Genomic DNA, 25051 nt, shown 5'->3' with positions numbered 1-25051 from the left:
CACATCCTGTAGAAGATTCTTAGTTGCAGCAAATTTCTTCCCAGTTGCCAGGAGGGTGGGGTCTCTGCAGTTAGAGAAGGGTAGCCACGTGATCAACCTGCCCGTAGCCTCAAGCACAGCCTCTCCCCAAGCCCGGATATGCCCGGGTCCAAGGACAAAGTATGATGCCAATACAGATAGGAAAGTATGGCATCGTCGTCAGCCCTTGACCCCACCCTCATCCTGGGAACCTGCAGGCTCAGTGGTGTCCGCGTGGGTCTCCTCCTCGCGCAGCGCCCCCAGCACCCTCAGCCTTGGCCACAACGGCAGAGCTGGAACTGCGTAAGGGGGGATGGGAGGAGTACCGCCCACCCAGATACCGTAGCTGTGAGGCCCCAAAGCAAGGGCACAACCTACTGGATCACGCTTTTAGGGGGCCTTCACGTGAGTGTAGAGAGCTTTGGCTGGGTCGTCATTGGTACTAGGAACAAAGGTATCCTGGGAGGCCGGCGTTCCCAACAACCCCCTAGTTAGAGTACTTCCCAAATCACTTATAGTTAGGAAGAACCCAAGTATTCATTGTGCTACTTTTCATTCATTCCTTTCAATACCTCTTCTTCCAATGTGTATTTTCAACAGTTGACCCATTTTACACCTTGTTCTCTCAGATAAAGGTAAATAGGCTGATTTACAGGAGAATACAGGGTGTAGCGACTTGGGGATCCCAGTGTTACAGAGCAAGTAGAGGCAATACTGACTCTTGCCTTTCACCGTTTGACCATATTCCCATCTTCTTGGTGGTTAAGGGGGTGTGTGTTAGATTTTGCAATAGGAAATGTATGAACAGAAATTCATATTCTTGAGAATAGGAATGGTGAGCTAAGAGATTCTCTGATCGTGTATTCCCTTTCTTAGCTGGGTTCACAAGCATTGTTTGGAAGAATCTTTAACTGCACCTGGTGATGTGGAACCGGCCACAGAGAGTTGAAAAGTGGCCCTTCTGGGAATCACTCCCTGCTAATCACCTGGCCTGTCCTTTGAAATTCAGTTTGACCCTCAACATCAAAACAAAGGTTGTTTTCTCTACACATGGCTTCTCAGTACATGCCCTATGTCCCAGCTGGCCTGTTCTTTTTTTGTTGGATTCACTTGCTCTGGAGAATGACTTTATTTGTATTTGTGGTAACCTCTAGTGCTATCCAAAAGTAATTCAGTAAATGCCAGCTAACCTACGTTGTAACGCTGACCTTCCCAAATATGTGTTACATGACCAGTATAAATAAATCTATCTACTCATATGTAATGTGGTAAAACACCAACAGAGAGAATTTAATTTTATTTGTCAGATTGATTTAGCAAGCAACTATCAAATTCCAACAATTTACAAATATGTTACTAGAGCCACCACAACACTCTGTGAGGTTTTACAGCAGCAAAGATGTTTATGAGAAAGTGCCTAAAAATGTGAGTATGATATCATATGATAGTGGAAATATCAGTGGCCAAGAATGGGTGGGGTACTATGTGGGGGAGAAGGGAGTGGAGGTCGAATCATACCGAACTCTAATGAGCTACACAAAGGAATGTGCCTTGAGCCTGCAGGCCACAAGGAGCCATTGAAAGATTTTGAGCAAGTGATTTCAACATTCAATTTCCAGTTTAGAATTGTCATTGGTCATAGTACAGAGTCTAGATTTAAGGCTTTATGTTCCTCCATTGTGGTCATTGGGTTATCATTTTGTATTTTTCTGTTCTTTAGCAAGTTAAAGTTGAGGGAAATATCCAGTTTTGACCATGAGACGGTTGGGGTCATGAAGCTGCTGCACTTGCAGTGAGGGCTCAGCAGAAGCACCTTGCTGAAGTTGTAGGGCAGGTGCAGTGAGGCAGAGCTCAGTCTCCCCCCGGATGGATCTGTGAACATGGCAGCAGGCACTATGGCATTTGATGTATAGTTTACAGACAACTTTTTGCACTTTGGGTTAATGTGGGAGCACACCAGGATTGCCATTGCATTCACCTGGGAATAGATTCCTGATGACCCATACTAAACTCAAGCTGTAATTTAAAAGAATGGTGTGAAATAATCAATGAGCTTGTTTATAAAAATGTATAGGATAGGGGCCAAAAAAAGTACTCCAAACTATGGCAGAGTAGTGGACTCTGATAATCGAGTAACTGGAGAAAGGTTGAAGGAAATAGGAAAAAGCATTGAACTATGAATTCAGTTTTACATTCAATTATGTGCCATTTCCTATTATTAACCTCTCAAAACAAGTCTGTGGTATCAGAAAACTAATTCTCCAAAATATTAAGTAGAATTTATGTCAATTAGTAATTGATATAAATAAGATTTGAACTCAAATCTATATCACTCGGTCTGTAATATTATGTTCGATTTTCTCTGTTCATGTGTCTTTGGTACATCAACTTGGTAACTTATCCTTGAGAATTGATGATTGATGTAAATTAGAACAGAAATTAGTGTAAGTAAAAATTCTGAAATCAAGAACTTAAACATCAGTGTTGACTATTGACAAAAGGTTGAGAAAAACCTCCAAATGAGGGAAAGAATGAAGATTTGTCAGATTTTGAAGAATCAAAATGTGAGTTCTCAAAGTCATAGAACGATAGTTATAAGAAAGACAAAGCAAGGATTAAAAAATACTTTGGTTGTAAGTACTAGAAAACAACTCACATTAGCTTAAGCAAAACAAAGGAAAATGTATTTTAAGGATATATATATGTTTTCCAGCACCGAAGAACAGAAATATATCCAAGTTTCAGGAAAGGATTGGAATTAGAAAATTGACAGTCCTCAGATTTCTTGCTCTATTTCCTCACCTCTGATTTCTCTGGCTATCTTCTCAGCCCATCTAGTAGAATACATCAATATTCTTTGTTCCAGGAGTTTATATCAATTTTTTTTTTCTTTTTAGGGCTGAACTCGCAGCATACGGAAATTCCCAGGCTAGGGAGCAAATCGGAGCTATAGCTGCCGACCTACACCACAGCCACAGCAATGCAGGATCCGAGCCATTGCTGCAAACTACACCACAGCTCACCCCACAGCAACACTGGATCCTTAACCCAGATCCTTAACCCACTGAGTGAGGCTGAGGATTGAATCCACATCCTCATGGCTACTAGCCAAACTTGTTGCCTCTGCATCGCAACAAGAACTCCAGAGAGTTTACATCTCCTTATCAAGAGATAGTCTCAGATTAAATTGTATATTTAGAAACACTACCTTCATTCTAAGCATGCAAATTCTGAGAAAGAGATATTTGTGGGTCCAATTTGAGACAAATTCCCCACCTCCCTTTCAATTAGGTATGTATGATCAAAGAGTAATTCCTACAGATGCCAAACATGAAACTGAGCTGAATGGAGCACATACCACAAAGGACAGCCACAAGAGTAAAGTAATCAATCATTCATGACTGCCACATCTCTTGAAAATCTTCTCTTTTTTGTTGATTGCTAAGTTGTAAATGCTACCTTTCCAAAAATAGAATCCCAAAAAATTATATTCCCCAGCCTTCCATGAAGGCATTTGATTTAGGTTCTTCCAATCACATACCCTTGCACTAGAGTTTGATTTGGAAGTGAAAAACAAAACATCAATTCTGCTTGCACAGGTGGTGGCCCAAGGAGGCAGGGAAGATTTGACCATCTGCAGCAGAGTTCTGCAGTGGGACATAGCAAGGATATTTCCTTCTCAGTCTGGATCAGTGCTTTGGCTCTGGGCATTTTCTACAAGTTCAGCCTTCCCAATGATTCTGTGAGCTCACTAATATCCTATTTTGCTTAAGCCAAGCCAGATTAGATTCTGTTGTATACATCTAAGAATCCTAAGGGCTCGTAAAGTATCTTTAAAGTTGGTTTTAAAAAAATGGATAAAATTGAACAGAACAGTTAAAATTTTAAGAAGTCATTAGCTTTGTCCGAGAGAGCATATCAATAAATTGATTTTAAATTATTATTTTGGGGAATTGTTTATTGTGAAAAATTATAGAAAGCAAGAATACATTTCTCAATGACTTTTTAATGACTTATCTGAGAAAATCATTATGTTTCTTTTTCTATATTTTCTTCTAGAAATAGATATCATCATTTTCTCTAATGCCTCTGTTATATTTTTGGGTAAGATGCCACGACGCCACATTGTGTTGAAAAAAGAAACCAGAATGGTGGGGGTAAGGACTGGGCACTACTTGAATGAATAAATGACCTTGCTGTTCTAAGTTCTGAATATTTTAAAAAGGAGAGTGTGACTCCTCTGTCTCAACTACCCAATGAAAGAGAATTGATGGACTGGGTTCCAGCAGTCATGCCTCTGTGATGTTCTTTTATCTATCTATGCATGTCTCTAAAGCCTTTGAAGTAAATCTGAGGCTGTAGGTCCTAAAGTAGATGATGCAGGTTATAGTCAAGAGATGGCAGGGCTTTGTGGACATAGATTGTCTCATAGCTTTGTGTTCCTGACATCCTCCTTGTACATCTATCTTGGAGGAAATGAATTTCTAGACCACTATTTCTATCCTTTCTCTCCGTCTGAACCTAGCATGCTGTATCTTTCTTCATCATACATCCTAATTAGTGGGGTCTTGAGTCAGATAAAAAACCAGGGCTGTAAGATGATGTATCGGGGTTCAGGAAAGTGCCTAAGATCACTGGGGCCAGAAACCTAAGATTCAGCAGGTCTGGTTGTGAGGGGGTCCTCCGACTTCATGCCGCTGGAAGTCAAAATTGCAACCAGAAGAAAAGCATTGTCCCATTAATTGGCTGAAGGGAATGGAGATGGTAGAAATGTATCAGAGAAAAGTAACGGAACTAAGGGTAGTATATGCAAGATCAAAGAGACAAGAGGAAGAAGAGGCAGAAGGGCCTTCAGAGGCTGCAGCTCTTTTCTCAGACCTAGGGGACCCCCAGGCCTGTGTCCTTCTGACCTAGTTCATAAACAAGTCTCAAGCCATCTTCATATATCTGGAAGCAATCATACCTTTACAAATTGCTAAAAACCCTTGTGAATAATTTCTGTATTAATTACAGGTAGAAATTTGAAGTGCTTTTATGACTGCCACCTTCCTTCCTCCATTACCTTGGCTTCTCCCAGCTTTTCAAGCTTTTTTTTTCTTTTTCTTTTTTCTTTTTTTTTTTTTTTTTTTTTTTTTTGGCCAGCACCAAAGCCTGTGGAAGTTCCCGGGCCAGGGATCAAACCTATGCCACGGCTGTGACAATGCCAGATTCTTCACTACTGTGCCACCAGGGAACTCCAAAAATTTCTAAGGCTGAATAAGAATAGTAGCAGAGACCCCTATGCTTCAGAAACACAAAAGCCATACACACCCACGCCCTTCCTATCACCCTATCTACAACTCTCTTGAAATTTTATGTCTTGGCAATTGATTATATTCTTTTCTAACAGGCTTCCCAAATAATGATTGGTCTGCTCCACTGTGCTCTGGGATATATCTGGTTACATTTATTTATCAGACAATCTGCAGTGCTTTCGCAAAACCATGTACCTATAACCTTGATATCAGGATACCCATTTGGGGCATTTCTGTTTGTGAGTAAATTATCTTGCTAGTGATCATTTATTCATTTATATAATATATTTAGTGACTGTTTCTGTGGCCAGGCACTATGCTAGAGATATCATCTATGGAAACGAATAGTACTTGCTGTCAGCTCATTCTTGTATTTGTTGAAGTTATTTTTAAATGATAAAGTTCTTCCATACAAAGATTCTATTTAATTAAGTGAATATTGAGACCAAGGAATGGTAAGTATCCCAAAGGTCATTTTAAGCGAGCAGTAAATGGCTGGTGACTTCTCAGCTTACCTGCAAGGCTCATGTTTGCAGATAAAATAGGCAAGCTAACAGCCTGAGCTTAACTTCTTAGGCAATAAAAGAGACTTTTAAAAGTAGTTCAGCAAAAGAGCAAGGAAGGGAGAGCAGGGTGCTATTGGCTCAAGAGGAATTTGGAAGAATTCAATAGGGATTACTAAGGGATTTGGGTTGTCTTATAGCATAGAGTAAAATATTCCATCTCCTTGCATTTTCCTATAGACTTCCCAAAAATATCTGCCTATATCACAAAAAAATAGTTTCAGTTCATTGACTTGGCAAATATTTACTAAATACTTAGCATGGGCCAGGCTCTGTTCTAAGTGGTTTGGTTACATCAATGAACAAAACAGACCCAGATCCCTACCCTTATAAAATTTAACTTCTAGCAAAAGATAACATGTTAAAAGATGATAATGACTGTGGGGAAAAAAATAAAATGTAGGAGTTCCGTCGTGGTGCAGTGGTTAACAAATCTGACTAGGAACCATGAGGTTGCGGGTTCGGTCCCTGCCCTTGCTCAGTGGGTTAAGGATCCGGCGTTGCTGTGAGCTGTGGTGTAGGTCGCAGACGCAGCTTGGATCCCACGTTGCTGTGGCTCTGGTGTAGGCTGGCAGCTACAGCTATGATTAGACCCCTAGCCTGGGAACCTCCACATGCCACGGGAGCGGCCCAAGAAATGGCAAAAAGACAATAAAATAAAATATAGATGAGGGTAAGCAGGTATGAGGTGAGTGCAGGTTTCTATTTTTTATAAGATATTCAAGCTTCATTGGGAAAAGAAATTTGAGGAAAGACTTGGATGTGATAAGCCACAGAGATATCTGAAGGAAAAGTGTGTGAGAAGAACAGGCCCTTGGCTGGGAGCAGGCCTGGAGTGTTTACTGAAAATCAAAGAGCCCAGTGTGGATGGAGCAGATCGAGCTATGAGAGGAGCTCTGTTCATCTAAGAATTTGTAGTCATTTTATGTGCCATTACTCTGAAAAACACTGAAAGTCATTGCAGGTGTTAAACAGAGGAATCATATGATCTGACTTAAGTTTTAAAGAGCCATTGAATGATCATAAAGGAGCAAAGGTAAAAGCAGGATAACTTCTTAAAATATAGTTACAATTATCCAAGTGAGAGATAACTGTGGCTCAAACCAAGGAAGGTAGTAAAACAAAAAGTTACTTGATTCTGGATGTATTTTTATAATAGAACTCAAAAGATATTCTAGTGGATTGAATATGGGATACGAGAAGGAAAAAAAGAAATAAAGGAAACACCAAAATATTGGTTCAAGCAATTATAAGAATGGATTTTCCATCACGTGAGATGGGTAAGGCTATGAGAGTGAAGGGAATAGAATTTCAGATGCTCAATTTGGAGCATGTTGGGTTTGAAATGTCTTTCAGACATCAAATCAAGATATCAAGTATCCTACTTGTATATATGTCTCTGGAGTTTGAGAAAGAAGTTAAATGTGGGGTCACTGTCATATTGATGGTATTTAATGCTCTGAGACAAGTGATCTCACCTTGTGTAGACAGACTGAAAAAGAGGACCATTGCCTGGGTTCTGGGACATCTCCAACATTAGGAATCCAGGTTGCAGGAGAGGGACAAAGAAAGAAAACTGAGGAAACAAACAGGAGAGTACGCTATCCTGGAAGCCAGCCAAAGAAAGTAGAGTCAAGAACAAGGGAACAGTCAACTCTCAGACTACAGACTGGTCAAGTTTGATGAAATAAGACCTAAAATTGCCAGTGGATTTTGCAACATTGAAGTCATTAGCAATCTTGATGAGAGGAAGTTTGTTGACAAGGTGGAGCTTGGAAACCTGGTTGGAGTGGATTTAAGAAAAAAATCAGAAGATGGAGCAAGTTTAAACAACTGTTTCATTGAGTTTTCATACAGATGAAGAAAAATCATGTAGCAGAAGCTGAAAGAGCAAGTGCAGTATGTGTGCTGTTCTGACACAATGACTCATCGAATCTGACCTCCAAGATATGGTGGGAATCCAATAAGAGGTTGAGAGCATTGATTACCCAATGTGATAAGCCACACATGGGTTATATATATTTACCTGCCTTTATTACTGCATGTAGCACACAGTAAGAAAGCCACCAGTAACCTCAAAATCAAAAATGAATGTTAGTTCTATTCAGTCCCAGAGATTGTTCAGGGATCCACAATACAATCTCACTGGACTAACATTACAGGGACCTCAGCTGGTTATATGAACCCTTATTATCCCTAGTGTCTTTGCCTATCAGTTATTTCTGTTCATTCATTTTTAAATCTGATATATGCACTTTGGCAAGTCATCCACATTTCATTTTGAACTAAGGAGGTATAAATAAAGAGGAAAAACTTGTATATAGGTTTTTTCAATGTGTTTAAGAGTTATTATGGAAACATGGATTAGAAATACTTGCAGCAGCTGGTCATGAACTGGAGGAATGAGAGAGGCTTCTGGAGGAAGGTGCATGGGCACTGAGGCGCAGGTCCTTTGCAATAGCTGTTTCCTCTCCCAGAGATGCTCAGCCTCCAAGTCTTGATTTTTAGCATGCAGATCTCAGCTTGAATGTCACCTTCTCTGAGAGACTTTTGAACAACATCTCAAAAAATTCAGTCTCTAGGTATCCTCTATCATATGATACCTTTTTATTTTCTTCATGTTTTAATATGACATGAAAACTCTAAATATGTAGAGACCCTGTATGTCTGAAGAAGGACTGGGCTCTGCTTTCCCTATTACAGACTGTGAGCAGTCTTTTATTTTATATCATAGAAAGGCTGTGTGCGTACATGCAGTTTATACCAATGGAAAAAAAATCAATTCTTGATGTACTGGAAACAACTGTCTTCACAACCAATGCTACAAAATAATAAACTATTCAGGATAGGCTACTTTTGGAAGGCAAAAGTTTCAAATATGAAACTGCAGATTAAATGTTTCCAATGCCATTTTCTCTTCAGAAAATTGTTTTTAAGAGCATTATATTGGACATTGATTCAAGGTACTCGCTAAATTATAACTCTGTTTTTTTCTAGTATTAAAGCTAGTGGATTCAACAAGAAGTAATTAAATGAAATCAATAAAATTTTATTTACCCTTCATACTACAAAATCATGTTAAAAAATCTCTCATTATTCCACCCTAAACACAAGTGTAACATTAATCTTGTAATAGTTCTCTTGAAAAGAAAACCTTGAAATTTGTTACTAGGTAATTTTTCCAGGGGCTGTCATAGAACTACAATAGGAATGTTGGTATTCCATGCAAATTCCTCTAAAACTTCAATTACTCTTTGAATGAGCTTCAAAAAAGAAAAGAAATTATTTCAAGTTCCTCAAAATAAAAGACTTCAAAAAATGTTAAAAGCTATATTATTCTTTGGGGAACCTACGAAAATAATTGTGGCACAAGAGAAAGAGCCCTAAATTATTTCAGTGAGTGTGACATCGTAACTTCACAATACATAGGGAAAAATTTGTCTAGCCTTTTGCTCCCTGGTTTCTGGAGGTAGCTTCTAAATCCTTGGAATTCCCCAAGTGATAAAAATGTCTTTATTATTCGTGGTGGGCGTCTCAGACCATACCTGAGTTTGGGGGACTGGCCATGCCAGAAAGACAAACTATGTATATGTAATGAAACCCCGTAATGAAACTCTAGAGAGGTGAGTGTCCTGGTTGGTGACACACATTGATGTGCAGGAGGGTGCCGCATACTGAGAACACAGAAGCTTTGTCCATGGGATCATCCCAGAGGTCACCCTATGCATCTCTTTGTTGGGCTGTCCATGGTTTGTATCCTTTGTAATAAAAGTATAATCATAAGTATACCTAAATCCTCTGAGTCATTCTGGCAAATTGCCAAACCTGAGGTGGGTAGATAGTGGGAACCTAGATGTTTGTAGCCAGTTGGTCAGAAGTGCAGGTGGTCTGGAAATCCCCAAGCTTGCAGCTAATATTTGAAGTGAGAACAGTCTTAACAGGTGAAAATAAAAATCTAACCTATAAAGTGTTTTCAAATGTAGTAAAATTGTTGTGGAGTCTTAATTTAGCAATTAATGAAGTTGATAATGATGTTATGTTTTACAGACCTTTCATTAAACTTGTTATTAATTTTTTGAAAAAAAAAATATTATTGAAGTTTTGAGAAGAATCTCTTGGATGATAATGAAAAAAATACTCACGGATGTGTCTTTTTGTTCTCAGTATGCCATATCTGGAATTTTAGCAATAGAAGCAGAGAAGAAGCGTTCCCCAAAGCTGGTGAGTCAGAATAATTGAATGAATTTCAAAAATAAAAATTTAACTTGTCAAAAACAAGAATATAAGTAAGAAATAAAAACAAAAAAAAAGAATATCAGTAAAGAGATACTATTGCATCTTAAATAGTAGAAATCTATCTAAAATATGAAAATGTAAAAAACTGCTTTATAATACTTTACAACATATGTTTTAAGGTATGTACTCTAACAGAATTCCTTGCTCATTTATAAAACATTAAAATAATATAGAATGCACAAAGCAAACCAGAAAATTAGAAGTGGAAATTTAAATAGGATATGTCATTAATTTCAAATTAACATGTCAAATATGATAGAAAAACATGTATGTGGATACACTGAAGTAGTGGGAGAAAAAATGTTAATAGCATAATAAGACTTATTGAATGGTTTCTATGTGCCAGATGCCTCACTCAGAGTTTTTGCACCTTCTCTCTCCCTCCCCTCTCTCTCTTTCCACACACAAATGTCATCAGGGTGTATAATATTATATACCTATTTTATTTATTTATCTGTTTGTTTATTTGTTTATTGCTTTTTTTAGGGCCACACCCGGTGGCATATGGAGGTTCCCAGGCTAGGGGTCTAATTGGGGCTGTAGCCACCAGCCTACACCACAGTCACAGCAGCATGGGTTCCGAGCCGTGTCTGCGACCTCCAGCTCACAGCAAGGCCTGATCCTTAACCCACTGAGCGAGGCTGGGATTGAACCTGCAACCTCATGGTTCCTAGTCAGATTCGTTTCCCTTGTGCCATGACGGGAACTCCTATTTTATTTATTTTTAAGTTGAAGTATAGTCGATTTATAATATTATTAGTTTATATTAGTATTAGTTTCAGGCATATAGCATAATGATTGATCATTTTTGTAGATTATACTCCATTATTACAAGATAATGGCTATAATTCTCTGTGCTGTACAATATATCCTTGTAGCTTATCTATTTTATACATAGTATTTTGTATCTCTTAATCCCATACCATTAATTTGACCCTCCCTACTTTCCTCTCTTTGGCAACCACTAGTTTGTTTTCTATATCTGTAGGTACATTTCTGTTCTGCATATTTGTTTGTATTATTTTTTAGATTCTACATCTAAGTGCTAACATACAGAATTTCTCTGTCTCTGTCTCACTTATTTCACTAGACTTAATACTCTCTAGGTCCATATATGTTATTGCAAGTGGCAGAATTTCATTTGAGTAATATTCCATAGTGTAAAAACAGTCTTTATCCATTCATCTGTTGATGGACACTTGGGCTGCTTCCATATTTTAGCTATTATAAATAGTGCTGCGTGGATGCATGATCTTTTCAAGTTCCTGTTTTTGTCTTCCTTGGATATATGCCCAAAATGGAATTGCTGGATCATATAGTTGCTCTATTTTTGTTTTTTTTAGGCACCTCCATACTGTTTTCCATAGTGACTGTACCAGTTTACATTGCCATCGACAGCGTACAAATGTTCCATCTTCTCCATATCCTCTCCAACATTTATTATTTGTAGACTTTTTTGATGATAATCCTTCTGATATATATTAGGTAATATTTAGAGGTTTTGATTTTCAATTCTCTAGTAATTACCAATGTTGACCATCTTTTCATTGCCTATTAGCCATTTGTATGTCTCCTTGGGAAAAAAATGTCTATTTACTTCTTGTGATTACTTTTTGGTTGGGCCGTTTTTTCTTTTTTTTAAATATTGAGTTGTATGAGCTATTTGTATATTTTGAATATGAACCCCTTGTAGAGGATATAATTTGCAGATATCTTCCAATTCTGTGGGCCATCTTTCATTTTTTCTCAATGGATTTCTTTGTTGTGCAAAAGCTTTTAAGTTTATGTGGGTCCCATTTGTTTATATCTACTTTTATTTCTTTTGCCTTGTAAGACAGTTCCAAAATAATATTGCTACATTTTATGTCAAAGGGTGTTCTGCCTACATTCTCTTCCAGGGTTTTATGGTTTATGGGTTTACAATTAGGTCTTTAAATCATTTTGAGCATATTTCTGTATATGGTATGAGAAAGTGTTCTAATCTCATCGTTTTACATGTAGCTGTCCAGTTTTCCCAGCACCACTTCTCGAGGAGACTGTCTTTTCTCCATTGTATACTCTTTCCTCCTTTACCAAAAATTAATTAACTGTAGGTGCCTTGGTTTATTTCTGGGCTCTCTATTCTGTTCCATTGATCTGTGTGTCTGTTACTGTGCCAGTCCCATGCTGTTTTGATTACTGTAGCTTTGTAATCTCAAGTCAGGAAGCATGATTCCTCCAGCTCCATTCTTCTTTATCAAGATTGTTTTGGTTACTTGGAGTCTTTTGTGTTACTATACAAATTTCAATGTTTTTTCTCCTGGTTCTGTGAAAAAAAAATGCCATAGGTAATTTGATAGGAATTACATTGACTCTGTAGATTGCCTTGGGTAGTATGGTCACTTTAACAATATTGATTCTTCCAATCCAAGAACACAGGATAGCTTTCCAACTGTTTGCATCATCTTCAGTTACTTTCATTAGTGTCTTTTAGTTTTCAGAGAACAGATAGTTTTCTTCCTTATGTAGGTTTATTCCTAGGTACTTTATTCTTTTTGATGTGATGGTAAATGGGACTGTTTCCTTAATTTCTCTTTCTGATATTTCATTGTCAATGTATAGAAATTCAACAGATTTCTGTGTATTGATTTTGTATGCTGCAGCTTTGCTGAATTCATTGATGAGCTCTAGTAGTTTTCTGGTAGAATCTTTAGGATATTCTATGTATAGTATCATATCATCTGCAAATAGTGATAGTTTTACTTCTTCCTTTCCAGTTTGGATTCCTTTTATTTCTTTTTCTTCTCTGATTGCTGTGGCTAGGACTTCCAAGACTGTGTTTAATAAATTGGTAAGAGTAGGCTTCCTTATCTTGTTTCTGACTTAAAGGAAATGCTGTCAGCTTTTCACCATTGAGAATGATGTTAGCTGTGGGTTTGCCATATATAGCCTTTATTATGTTGAGCTAGGTTCCCTCTATCATAAATGGATGTTGAATTTTATCAAAAGCTTTTTTGCATCTATTAAGATGATCTTATTCTTCAATTTGCTTATATTGAATGTAACATTGATTTGCAAATATTGAAAAATTTTTGCACTCTTGGGATAAATCCCACTTGATCATGGTGTATGATCCTTTAAATGTATTCAGTTTGCTAGCATTTTGTTGAGTATTTTTGCATCTATGTTCATCAGTGATATTGGCCTATAATTTTCTTTTTTACACTATTTTTGTCCAGTTTTTGTATTAGAGTGATGATGCCTTCATAGAATGAATCTGGAAGTGTTCCTCCCTCTGAGGATTTTTGGAAAACTTTAGAAAAATTTTGGAAAATTTTCAGAAGGATAGGTTTTTATCTCTTCTCTAAATGTCTGGTAAATTCACCTGTGAAGCCATGTAGTCCTGAGGTTTGTTTGTTGTGAGTTTTTTAAATCACTGTTCAATTTCAGTACCGGTAATTGATAAGTTCCTATTTTTTATTTCTTCCTGGTTCAGTCTTGGAAGATTGTACTCTCCTATGAATTTGCCCGTTTCTTCTGGGTTGTCCATTTTATTGGTGTATAGTTGTTTGTAGTAGTCTTTTATGATCCTTTGTATTTCTGTGGTGTCAGTTGTAACTTCCTCTTTTTTGTTTCTGATTTTATACATTTGGGCCCACTCTCTTTTTTCCTTGATGAATCTGACTAAAGGTTTATTAGTTTTGTTTATGTTTTCAAAGAACCATTTTTTCATTTCATTTATCTTTTCTATTTTTTTTCAATCTCTATTGTAATTTTTTCTGCTTTGACCTTTATGATTTCCTTCCTTCTACTAACTTTGGGTGTTTTTGTTCTTATTTCTCTAGTTGCTTTAGGACAAAGTTTGTTATTTATTTGAAGCTCCTCTTGTTTCCTAAGGTAAGCTTGTGTCTTTATAAACTTCCCCCTTAGAACTGCTTTTGCTGTGTCCCATATGTTTTGGATTATTGTGCTTTCTTTTTCCTTCATTTCTAGGTATTTTTATTTCCTTTTTGACTTCTTCAGTAGTCCATTGGTTGTTTAGTAGCATATTGTTTAGCCTCCATATGTTTCTGGATTTTTACAGGTTTTTTCCTTGTGATCGATTTCTAGTCTTAAAGCATTGTGGTTGGAAAAGATGCTAGATATGATTTTAATACTCTTAAATATACTGAGGCTTGATTTGTGGCCCAGAATGTGAGCTATCCTAGAGAATGCCCTATGTGCACTTGAGAAGAATGTGTATTCTGCTGCTTTTAGTTGGAATGTTCTATAAATATCAAGTCCATCTGGTCTTATGTGTCATCTAAGGCCTATGTTTCTTTATTGATTTTCTGTATGGCTGATCTGCCCATTGCTGTTAAGTGGGGTATTAAATTCCCCCACAATTATTGTGTTATTGTTAATTTCTCCTTTTAAGGCTGTTAGCAATTGCCTTATATATTGAGATGCACCTATGTTGGGTAATGTAGGTACACAATTGTTATATCTTCTTGGATTGTTTCTTTGATCATTATGTAGTGTTCTTTGTCTCTTGTAATTGTCTTTATTTTAAAGTTTATTGTCTGGTATGAGAATTGCTATTTCAGCTTTCTTTTGATTTCCATTTGCCTGGAATGCCTTTTATATCCTCTCACTTTCAGTATGTATGTGTCCTTAGATCTGAAGTGGGTCTCTTGCAGACAGCATATATATGGGTCTTGGCTTTGTAACCATGTCTCTTGGTTAGAGCATTTAATCTGATAACATTTACAGTAATTATTGATATTTATGTTCTTATTGCCATTTTGTTAATTATTTTGGACTTTTTTTCAATCTTTTTCCTTCCCCTCATCTTTTGTAGTTTTCTCTTGTGTTTGATGAATATCTTTAGCATTGTCTTTGGATTACTTTATCTTTTGTCTGTGTATCTATTATGATTTTTGGTTTGTTATTACCATGAGGTTTCAATATAACAGTCTCTCTCTATATACACAAGATTGTTTTAAGTTACTGGTCTCAACTTCAAATACCTTTCCAATATCCTGCAATCATACTCTCCTTGTAATTGCTGATTTTTTCTTTTTTTTTGTCATTTTAGGGCTGCACCCATGGAATATGGAGTTTCCCAGGCAAGGGGTCTAATCAGAGCTGTTGCTGCTGGCCTATGCCAGAGCCACAGCAACACCAGATCCGAGCCACATCTGTGACCTACACCACAGCTCATGGCAACGCCAGATCCTTAACCCACTGAGCGAGGCCAGAGATCAAACCCGCAACCTCATGGTTCCTAGTCAGATTTGTTTCCTTTGCACCACGATGGGAACTCCCATGATTGTTAATTTTGATATCATATTTATGTGTGGATGATTTTCTACTTTCGCCATATGTTTGTCTTTATTGGTGAGCCCTCTCATTTATAATTTTCTTGTTTCTAGTTGTGGCCTTTTCTTTCTGACCCAGAGAAGTTCCTTTAGTGTTTATTGTAAAGCTGGTTTTGTGGTGTTGAAGTCTCTTAGCTTTTGCTTGTCTGTAAAGCTTTTGATTTATCTTCCACATCTGAATGAGAGCCTTCCCAGGTAGAGTATTCTTGGTTGCAGGTTTTTCCCTTTCATATCTTTAAATATATTGTGCCAGTCCTTTCTGGCCTGCAGTTTCTGCTGAAAAATCAGTGATAACCTTGTGGGGGTTACTTGCATATTATTTGTTCTTTTCTGTAGCTTGCTCTTATTTTATGATTACTTTTTTTGGCAACCTCATGGAATATGGAGTTCCCAGGCCAGGGATCAGATCCATGCTGTGGTTGCAAACTATGCTGCAGCTGCTGGAACACCAGTTCCTTAACCCACTGTCCTGGGCTGGGGATCGAATCTGTGTCCAAGTGCTTCAGAGATGCCACCAATCCTGTGGCACTACAGCTCCACTTAGTTGCTTTTAATATTTTCCTGTTGTATTTAATTTTGGTCAGTTTGATTAATATGAATTTCAGTATGTTCCTTCTTGGGTTTATTCTATATGGTACTCACTGTGCTTCCTGAACTTGAATATTTCCTTTCCATGTTAGGGAAGTTTTCAGCTATTATGTCTCAAATATTTTTTCTTTTCTGGTCCTTTCTCTCTCTCTCTCTTCTCCTCTTGGGACCCTTATGAGGTGAATGTTCATGAACTTGATGTTGTTTCAAAGATCTCTTAAGGTGTCCTCATTTCTTTTCATTCAGTTCATTAGCAGTGATTTCCACTGCTCTGTCTTCCAACTCACTGATTCATTCTTCTGTATCATTTAGTCTACTATTGATTCCTTCCCGTGTATTTTTCATTTCAGTTTGTGTGTTCTTCATCTCTGTTTTGTTGTTCTTTAAATTTTCTCTTGGTTAAAACCTCTAACTTCTCACTCTTTGCATCCATTCTTTTCCCCACTTCTTTGATCTTCTTTATGATCATTATTCAGATCTCTTTCTTCTATAGATTGCCTATCTCCATTTCTCTTAATTCTTCTGAGATTTTATCTTGTTCATTCATCTGGAATATTCGTCTGCTATCTCATTTTGTCTAAGTTGCTATTTGTATTTTTATGTATGTCATAAGTTAGTTACATTTCTCAACCTTGGAGAAGTGCCTTCTATAGGAGATGTCATATGCACCCCAGTGGTGCATACTCCTCTTTTCATTGAAGCTGTGTGCTCTAGGGGTTCCCCCTAAGAGGGCTGCATGGGTCTTTCTTTTTTTTTTTTTTTTTTTTTTTTTTTTTTTGTCTATCGTCTTTCACACAGGCTAATTTGTTGTTGTTGTTGTTGTTGTTGCTATTTCTTGGGCCGCTCCGCGGCATATGGAGGTTCCCAGGCTAGGGGTTGAATCGGAGCTGTAGCCACCGGCCTACGCCAGAGCCACAGCAACGCGGGATCCGAGCCTCGTCTGCAACCTACACCACAGCTCACGGCAACACCGAATCGTTAACCCACTGAGCAAGGGCAGGGACCGAACCCGCAACCTCATGGTTCCTAGTCGGATTCGTTAACCACTGCGCCACCACGGGAACTCCTGCATGGGTCTTTCTTTTGTGAAGGGCTGACTGTGTGGGTAAACAGTAGGTTTGGTTGGCCCCTAGTCTGGTTGGTTACCAGGCCCTGCCTTGTGTACATGGTGCTCACTGGTGATTAATGTGGCCTGGTCACAAGCTTGCTGAATGCAGAACCCCAGAAGGCCTTGGGGATAGTTCTAGCTCACTGATGGGCAGATATAGTATCCCAAAGACTCCAGGGCTATTGCCCATCCACTGGCAGGTGAAGCCAGATCCTGTAGTTAGTTAGATTACTGGTAGGCATAGTCAGTTCCTAGATACTGACTGCAGGGCTGAGGAATCCTAGAGCTCATTTCAGATCATGTGGGGGATGGGAGAAAGGGGTGGTTACTGACACAGTTGGATATGGGGTCCATGGTGTCCCAGAGGTTACACTGGCCTGCCAGTGGCAGGGACAGGGCCCAGCTGGTCCCAGGGTAGGATCTGGCCTGTGCTGTGGGATTGTAGTTTTCCTCCTTCATGTGTTTGTTCCCCGTTGGGTGAAGCTGATCTAGAGGCTTGTGCAGGCTTCCTGGTGGGAGGAGCCCGTGCCTGTTCTCTGATGGGTGGAGCTGGGACTTGGCCCTCTGGTTGCCTTGGACCTGTCTAGAGGCAGCTTTGGGCTGTTCAGTCTTTAGGTAGCCTGTGTGTTGACAAGTGGAGCTTGTCCCTGTCCAGTTTGTTGTTTGGCCTTAAACACCCCAGCACTGGAGTTACAGGCTGTTGGGTGGGGCCATATCTTGGCACTAATAAGTCAGTTTGGCAGCCACCAGCAGCATTCGCATGGTTGAATGTTCCCCAGTATGTCTGACCCTGGTGTTTGTGACCCCAGAGAGAGCTATAGCCACCACCTGGCATCTCCAAGAGACTCTAAGACTACTAGATAGGTCTGGCCCCATTCCTCTCTAATGACTGAATTTGCCTTGGGTCCTGGAGCACATGAGATTTGGTGTGCATCCTTTAAGAATGAAGTCTCTATTTACCTCAGTCCTCTCGGGCTCCTACAATTAAGCCCCACCTGCCTTCAAAGCACAAATGCTCTGGGGAACTCATCTTCTTTGTGCTAGACCCCTGGGCTAAGAAGCCTGACATGGGGCTCAGCACTCTCACTGCTGTGGGAGAACCTCTGCAATATAATTACTCCAATTTGTAGGTTGCCCATCCAGAAGGTATGGGATTTGATTATACCACAGGTCCTCCCTTCCTAGTCATCTCATTGTGGTTCTTTATTTGTGTCTCTAGTTGTAGAAAACCTTTTCTGGTAGGTTCCAGTTTTTTTTCTCTGATGGCTATTCTCCATATAGCTGTGATTTTGGTTGCTTGTGAAGGGAGGTGAGCTCAGGGTCTCTCCACTATGCCATCCTGGCCACACTCCCTCTAATTTTAATATGTAGTAATTTCAGAATGACTCAATTAAAATATTTTATGATTTCCAATGTAATTTCCCCCAAATATTAGTGTGTTACTATTTGACTAACTAGTGTTTCCTGAATTTCAGCAATTTCTTTTTGTGTGTAGTCTTATTCACCTCATATCTTTTGTTTTCAAATTATAAAATAGAAATTCAGCACAAATACAGAAAACATATAAAACATAAATATCTATATCAATGAATTATCATAGAGTGAATGCAGGAGGAATGCCTCCTTCAAGCTCAAACATATCAAATGCCCTCTTCAAGTCTTCTTTTAGTAACTTTATCCTCTCTCCTTTCCCAAGGTAAACATTGTATGACTTACTAAATTTTGGCATATAAATATAACACTGCTATATAGCAAAGAAAAGGCGCAAACTAAAGTGAAGCACTACAATAAGAATGAATCTGATACTGATGAGTGAAGGAAGCCAAAAAGAAAATAATTAATACACATTGTATTATACATGTATTTTAATTATAATTTCAGTAAAATAATTACACAATACATATTGTATAATTTTTTTAAGTCCAAAATTAACCTCATTGCCAGAAGTGGAAATCTTTACAAGAGTCTTAAAATTTCATTTTATATTTATGGCTTTAGTTTATTTAAAATATTATGTCTTGAACAATTAAAATCAAAGAAATTAGCAGATATATAAGAAAATATAAAATCTATAAGATATTAAAAATAATACTTTTCGAATTTCAAAGCATATGAAGAAACCAAAATACACAACAATATAGGCTGACATATAGGTAGCGTTAAGTGGTCTCAGATCTCTGCATTGTCTGGACAGATATTAAAGTACCAATTACTATTACACTTCAGCATTCAAGAATTTTATATTAAAGGAGTAAATGAAATGCCTGCATGCAACATGAACAAAAGAAACCTGCTGGGATCCTAATAAAGTTGTGGTTTGGGGAACCCATAGAGTAATCTTTGATTCTGGAAAAGTCAGAAATTATAACAAATCATCCACTTTAACATATATGCCAGAAATGAAAACCGATACTTTCATTCCAACTTGTTTGCTTTTATTATGACTAGTTGATATTTTGTATCTGTTCCAGTTGACATGTACCATAAGGATGAACACCTTCGGTATTTTCTTCGCACTGCTTGGTCCAATTCTAAATGGACTTGAAATAACATTGTTTTTAATAAAAGGTGAAAAGATGATATGGCCAAATGTAAGTACAGGTTTTATACACAAACATATATATATATATATGTATATGTTACAATTAGTTAATTTGAATTCAAGGATCTTCCTACTCATCTCACTGGGAAAATTAGTTTAAAATTAGTCAAAAATTAAGTAAAGAGTACTCACTTCGAGCACAAATGCTAAAAAAATTAAAGAAATGGGTGTGGGAGATGTATGAATTTATTAGATAAAAACAATTTACCCAGATTAATCATTTTGTTTTAAAATAATTGCTATCAAATATTCCTAGTGGTAATCATTATTTAACATGACCAATTATTAGTGGGGACCACACCTACTATGTGACAATTAAACAATGTCAATAGCATTTAGGAAGACACCTGTCTTCTGCTCCATGTAGAGTGTGCCTTAAATATCTTCCAAAAGGTATTGCAATTATTAGAATATCATTTAAAACCCAAGAGAGACTATACGCATCCCATTTTATGCCACTGCCTATCAGAGCTTTATTACTTGTCTCTCAGAAGATCAGTTTCTGCCCATTTTAATCCCCAGCCATATTCATAAGGATCACTAATTGTGATTAATATATGCAATATAATCCTGTTTGCTCCAACTTGAAGAGAATGAAAAGAGGTTATAAGTAGTCCTTTTGAATGCTGATACCAACAGAGTGAGGTGGAAAAATACATGCGGAAAACATTCTGTGAGTATTTACCATAAACCAGGTTTCTTGAAATCTGTTTTAATCATTCAAAAGATGGAAAGAGTTGTATGAACCAAAATGTGTAGCAAACTTAAATAAATTATATTTTATTTAAATATCAAATAGATATTGGGGAATACAATTATAAAGATTCTGTATAAATGTAAAATAATATTTAGAGTATGATTTTAACTGAAAAGAATGAGATAATATACTATTTACACCTATAATAATGTTATAGAAACACACAAATAAGAAAACAGAAAAATCATGACCATGGGAATCTTGAAGTTATCAGAACTAGGATGGAAGACACCCCACAGCAAGAGTGGAATATAGGGAGAATGGGAGCCTGGAACCAAGTTCTGGGCCATGCCAACATTCAATAATACTAACTTTGTTATTTTAACCAATGCAAAAATGAGAATAATAGTGCTGCCAACACAAAATGTTGTTAAATGGACTCGATGATAGTGCATATAAAATATTTGGTATAAATGCTTAGCCATATAATAAGTACTCAAAAATGTCTGTTATTACAACTGTTACCATTAAACACATAAAAATCATCATAGTTGTATTAAGATGGTGAGCTATAGGTACCGTTTTCTATTTTCTAAACATTTTGCAAGTTTATATTACCTTTATGATAAAAATTTTAGAAATGTAAAAGATCTGTGAGAACTACAGCTTTTCTTTTTGCATTTAGCAAATTTCACTAATTCTTTCTGTGTATTCGTGGATGTTCTCCATCTTGGAGTTTTTCTTGGCAAATACAGTGATCAGATTTGGGCACCACGCATTTCATCATGGCAAACATCGCCCATAATGTAAGTATTTCATTTCTCTGGTGAGTTAGGAAGTATTGACTTCTGTTTTGAACCTATCCCAGAGGGACGGAGCTTTCCGTGGGAACTGTTTGTACTTAGTGGTGCCTCTGAACACTGAGTGTGGGCTGCAACAGTTTGAATTACATGTGTTTATATACAAATGAAGATAAGCCATTCTCTCCAGATAAAATTTCAGAATTAATGGGGTATGTGTCCATATCCTCACTAGAAAATATAGTAGAAGATGTATCCTTTTCTGCCTCAAGTCTATTTCATTTGAAGGATGATCCTACAGTGTGATCCACTGAGTCTGTGTCCTCTAATAGTTAAGTAAAGTTTAGATTCCTGAAATGTGGGAACTTTGGAGAAGAAGAAAGATGATGCATGTTCAGAGGAAAGAGGAAATAGATGATGACAGGTCCTGTTATCAAACAGGTCCAGGGAAAAAACAATGATACAGAGATAATTGATTTCTTCACTCCAGCTCTCTCCTGAGAATAGGCGAACAGCAGCCTTGGCATTCAAACTCATTCACAGCTGACTGAAAATGCATCAACCTTTGCTCTGATTGGAGAGAAGGAATGAAAATAGAGAACAAACTATGTGAGGAAATGAAGTAAGAGCAAGAGAACATCAGGTCACAGTTGTGGACTGGTAGCTAGAAAAGAAGGCATAAACCTTGGCTATGCAGCATTTACCAAACCCTACCTGGAACTTTAGGGATTTGTGTGATGCATATCAAAATAACCTTAAATGGAGTTCCCGTCATGGCGCAGGGGTTAACGAATCCGACTAAGAACCATGAGGTTGCGGGTTCGGTCCCTGCCCTTGCTCAGTGGGTTAAGGATCCGGCGTTGCCGTGAGCTATGGTGTAGGTTGCAGACGCGGCTCGGATCCCGCGTTGCTGTGGCTCTGGCGTAGGCCAATGGCTACAGCTCCGATTAGACCCCTAGCCTGGGAACGTCCATATGCCGCAGAAGCAGCCCAAGAAATAGCAAAAAGACAAAAAAAAAAAAAAAAACCTTAAATAAAGGAAAACTTCTCAAAGGAATATGTAGCATATGGCTGGAAAAAACTATCAGTAGTGAGGATAAAGGTTTAGGTAATAATTTAAAGACCATCATCAGTAACCAAGAGATCAGGATCTCTAAGCTCCATATTCTTTGGAATGAAATTCAGTCCACATTTTGAGATAAAGTATATTTGGGGCTGTGTAAGACATAGCCTGAGAGCATGAAGGAAAAGAGGGAAATCGCTGAGTCTCTTACTCAAGAAAACAAACATGAACATCTGATCATTTCATTTCTCTAAGCTAATTTACCCAATGTATCAAGTTAATTCAAGATGGAAATCATTTAACTTTAAAAACCTTCGTAATGAGAGAAAAATCAGAACAGGGCAAGGAGCTTGATGAGGCTGAAACACAGTATTTGGGAGAATGAGTGAGAGGAAATGAATCTGAGTAGCTGTGTGCTGTGCTGGCGTACCCAGGTTCTCATACTGTGGGTGGTGCCCACCTTTGCTTGAATTATGGAGCGCGGAGAAGAGGAGGACAGAATTGAAAAATGTTTAGGAGGTTGTATGAGAAGGTTCTCTGACGATTTGGATCTGAGAGTAGCTTTCAACTCCCTCGCCAGAGCAATCAAGTGGGTGATGGTAAGTGCTCCTTTTTTATTTTTAATTGAAATATATTTGATATATAGCATTGTGTAAATTTCAGTGGAACAACATGATTTGACACACACACATATATTATAATATGATTGTCACTCTGGTGATTGTTAGCACCTCTGTCTCATCACAGAGTTACTCTTTTTTTCTTTCTTTTTTCTTTTTGTCTTTTTAGGGCCACACCCATGGCATATGGAAGTTCCCAGGCTCGGGGTCTAATCAGAGTTTCAGCTGCCACAGCAAAGTGAGATCCGAGCCATTTCTGCTACCTACACCACAGCTCACGGCAATGCTTGATCTTTTAACCCCCTGGGATCGAACCCGCAACCTCATTATTCCTATTCAGATTCATTTCCACTGCATCACGACAGGAACTCCAGATTTTAAATTCTTAATGGTTCAAATTTGATTACTTTGACCAGAAAACTAAATATCGATGTGTGTTTAGTCTAGAGGTTTAGTGTTTATAAAGTATGCCATTAATTTCTAACTTAAAAGAAAAGAAAAACAGCAAAAGCAAATGTGTTGATTCCTGGGGGAAACCTTCAGTGCTGAGACTATTCCCATCAACACCCCTTCCAAAATGACCACCAAAAATCCTGCGGCCTGACATAGATAGTCCTCTCTCATCAACTCTTCAGATATGATTATCTGTCCAGAGGTGAGATGACTCAGAAAGAAGCTTGGAGTCTCTCAGAGTCCTAGTAAGAATTAACATTCTTATTCAACAACACGCTGAGAAGAATAGAGAATATGCTGAGATGAGTAATGTTGACCTTGATATGATTGTGTGTTTTCTCTGAATCCCCAGCAAGCTGTGTCGCTGAATCACCCTAGCAGGTCAGAGTAGGTATTTGACTAGGAAGAACTTGGGAAATCATTTAGAAGAAAAATTCAGTGACTTAGAATAAGATCATTCTTTAGAATGTATTAATGATCAGTTTACTAATTCTTCAATTATCAGGTTCATGATACAAGAAGGTCCTCTTATTGCATATTAAAGAACAGAACCATCAGGGCCTCGGTCCAGAAGGAAAAAGTTTAACAGTGAATGAAGTTGAGAATGTCATCATTTTGTTTATGCAGCTTTCTAAAAACACATTTTAGTAGAGTTTGTCCCAAAGTTTCTTTTGCCCCATCCTGTAAATAAAAATTAAAATGGATGATTTGGGTTATATTTTCTGTATAGAGGATGCTGAGTGTAAAGTTTTCTCTTTTTGGATCTGGTTGTCTTGAGTTAAAAGAGTTCTTTCATCCAAGAAAACCCAGTGGCTGCCGCCTGAACTTTCTTCCCTCAGCAGAGGTCCCAAAGCAAAAAGCAAACCAGTTTGAAGGAAATACACTTAAAAGACACCACCAGATTCTGTCCAAAGAAAGAAAGAGAAAGTGAACAAACATCTTTCAGGATCAAAACCTCAATCAAGACCAGAAAGGGGGCTTTCATTGCTCCTCCCACAAGTTATTTAATAAGAAAAATGGGAACACAACCAGGGAAGATTTCTGTGGTCCTGGGGGCTGGTGGTGACATTAAGGCTTTCTCATTTCGAGAATTTAGGTCCAGTGGATCAGAATACAGGGGGAAAACTAAAGCAAATCCTTCACCCACTGAACAAGATTTTTTCCGAAACCTGACTTGATCTTGCAAATGACCTTGACCAAGCATATATAAAAGTATACGTAAAGCTGTCCAGTGGTGAGATGAGGAAGGTATACACACACACACACACACGCACGCACGCACGCATGCACACACACACACACACACACACCTGAGGAAAACTAATAGAAAATTTACATATGAAACTAAATCAACTTTAGTCTGTGGTCGAGAGCTGTTTTTTTGAGCCTCAACGTTGGGAAAAGGGAAATGAAGACTTCTCCCAGGGCTACAAAACAAATGATAAATTTGGAGGAAAGGAGGTCCCCTTGTGGCACAGGAGAAATAAATCCGACTAGTAACCTGTACTGTGAGGTTGCAGGTTCGATCCCTGGTCTTGCTCCATAGGTTAAGGATCCAGCATTGCCATGAGCTGTGGTGTAGGTCGCAGCTGCAGCTCAGATCCTGCATT

General features: G+C 38.0%; 1 protein-coding gene across 9 annotated transcripts; it reads left to right on the top strand.

Annotated features, from left to right (window-relative positions):
* The first annotated feature begins 292 nt into the window (after window positions 1-292).
* On the top strand, window positions 293-24145 carry LOC146405094 (membrane-spanning 4-domains subfamily A member 12-like). Of its 9 annotated transcripts, XR_014836948.1 has the most exons (11): window positions 293-423; window positions 895-1052; window positions 1326-1443; window positions 4078-4175; window positions 5408-5551; window positions 10040-10096; window positions 19678-19797; window positions 20331-20481; window positions 21191-21311; window positions 22803-22967; window positions 23947-24145. XR_014836948.1 is itself a non-coding variant. In XM_085011011.1 (9 exons), the coding sequence occupies exons 4-8, from the start codon at window positions 4128-4130 to the stop codon at window positions 21308-21310; spliced, it is 489 nt and encodes a 162-aa protein (XP_084867137.1). In that variant the 5' UTR covers window positions 300-423; window positions 895-1052; window positions 1326-1443; window positions 4078-4127; the 3' UTR covers window position 21311; window positions 23947-24145. The 9 variants fall into 9 exon arrangements, 6 of the variants coding, with proteins under 6 accessions (XP_084867133.1, XP_084867137.1, XP_084867135.1 ...); XR_014836946.1 differs by lacking the exons at window positions 895-1052; window positions 20331-20481; XM_085011011.1 differs by lacking the exons at window positions 20331-20481; window positions 22803-22967 and having other exon boundaries at window positions 300-423.
* The last annotated feature ends 906 nt before the right edge of the window (window positions 24146-25051 follow it).

This window comes from Sus scrofa, chromosome 2, assembly GCF_054392235.1.
Source record: "Sus scrofa isolate SSC_HxYL_T2T_F1_AM1 chromosome 2, Sscrofa_HxYL_maternal_Yorkshire_Landrace_v2.0, whole genome shotgun sequence".
Lineage (NCBI taxonomy): Eukaryota > Metazoa > Chordata > Mammalia > Artiodactyla > Suidae > Sus > Sus scrofa.
Note: the sequence above shows the minus strand (reverse complement) of the source record. Positions and strands in the feature narration are given on the sequence as shown.

Bases quoted from the DNA above. Each gene is read 5' to 3' on its own strand.
- LOC146405094 (XM_085011007.1), top strand. From the start codon at position 4,128: ATGCCACGACGCCACATTGTGTTGAAAAAAGAAACCAGAATGGTGGGG. The intron at 4,176-5,407 runs GTAAGGACTGGG...CTTTTCTAACAG, and splicing joins AAGAAACCAGAATGGTGGGG to GCTTCCCAAATAATGATTGG. The intron at 10,097-19,677 runs GTGAGTCAGAAT...TATCTGTTCCAG, and splicing joins AGAAGCGTTCCCCAAAGCTG to TTGACATGTACCATAAGGAT.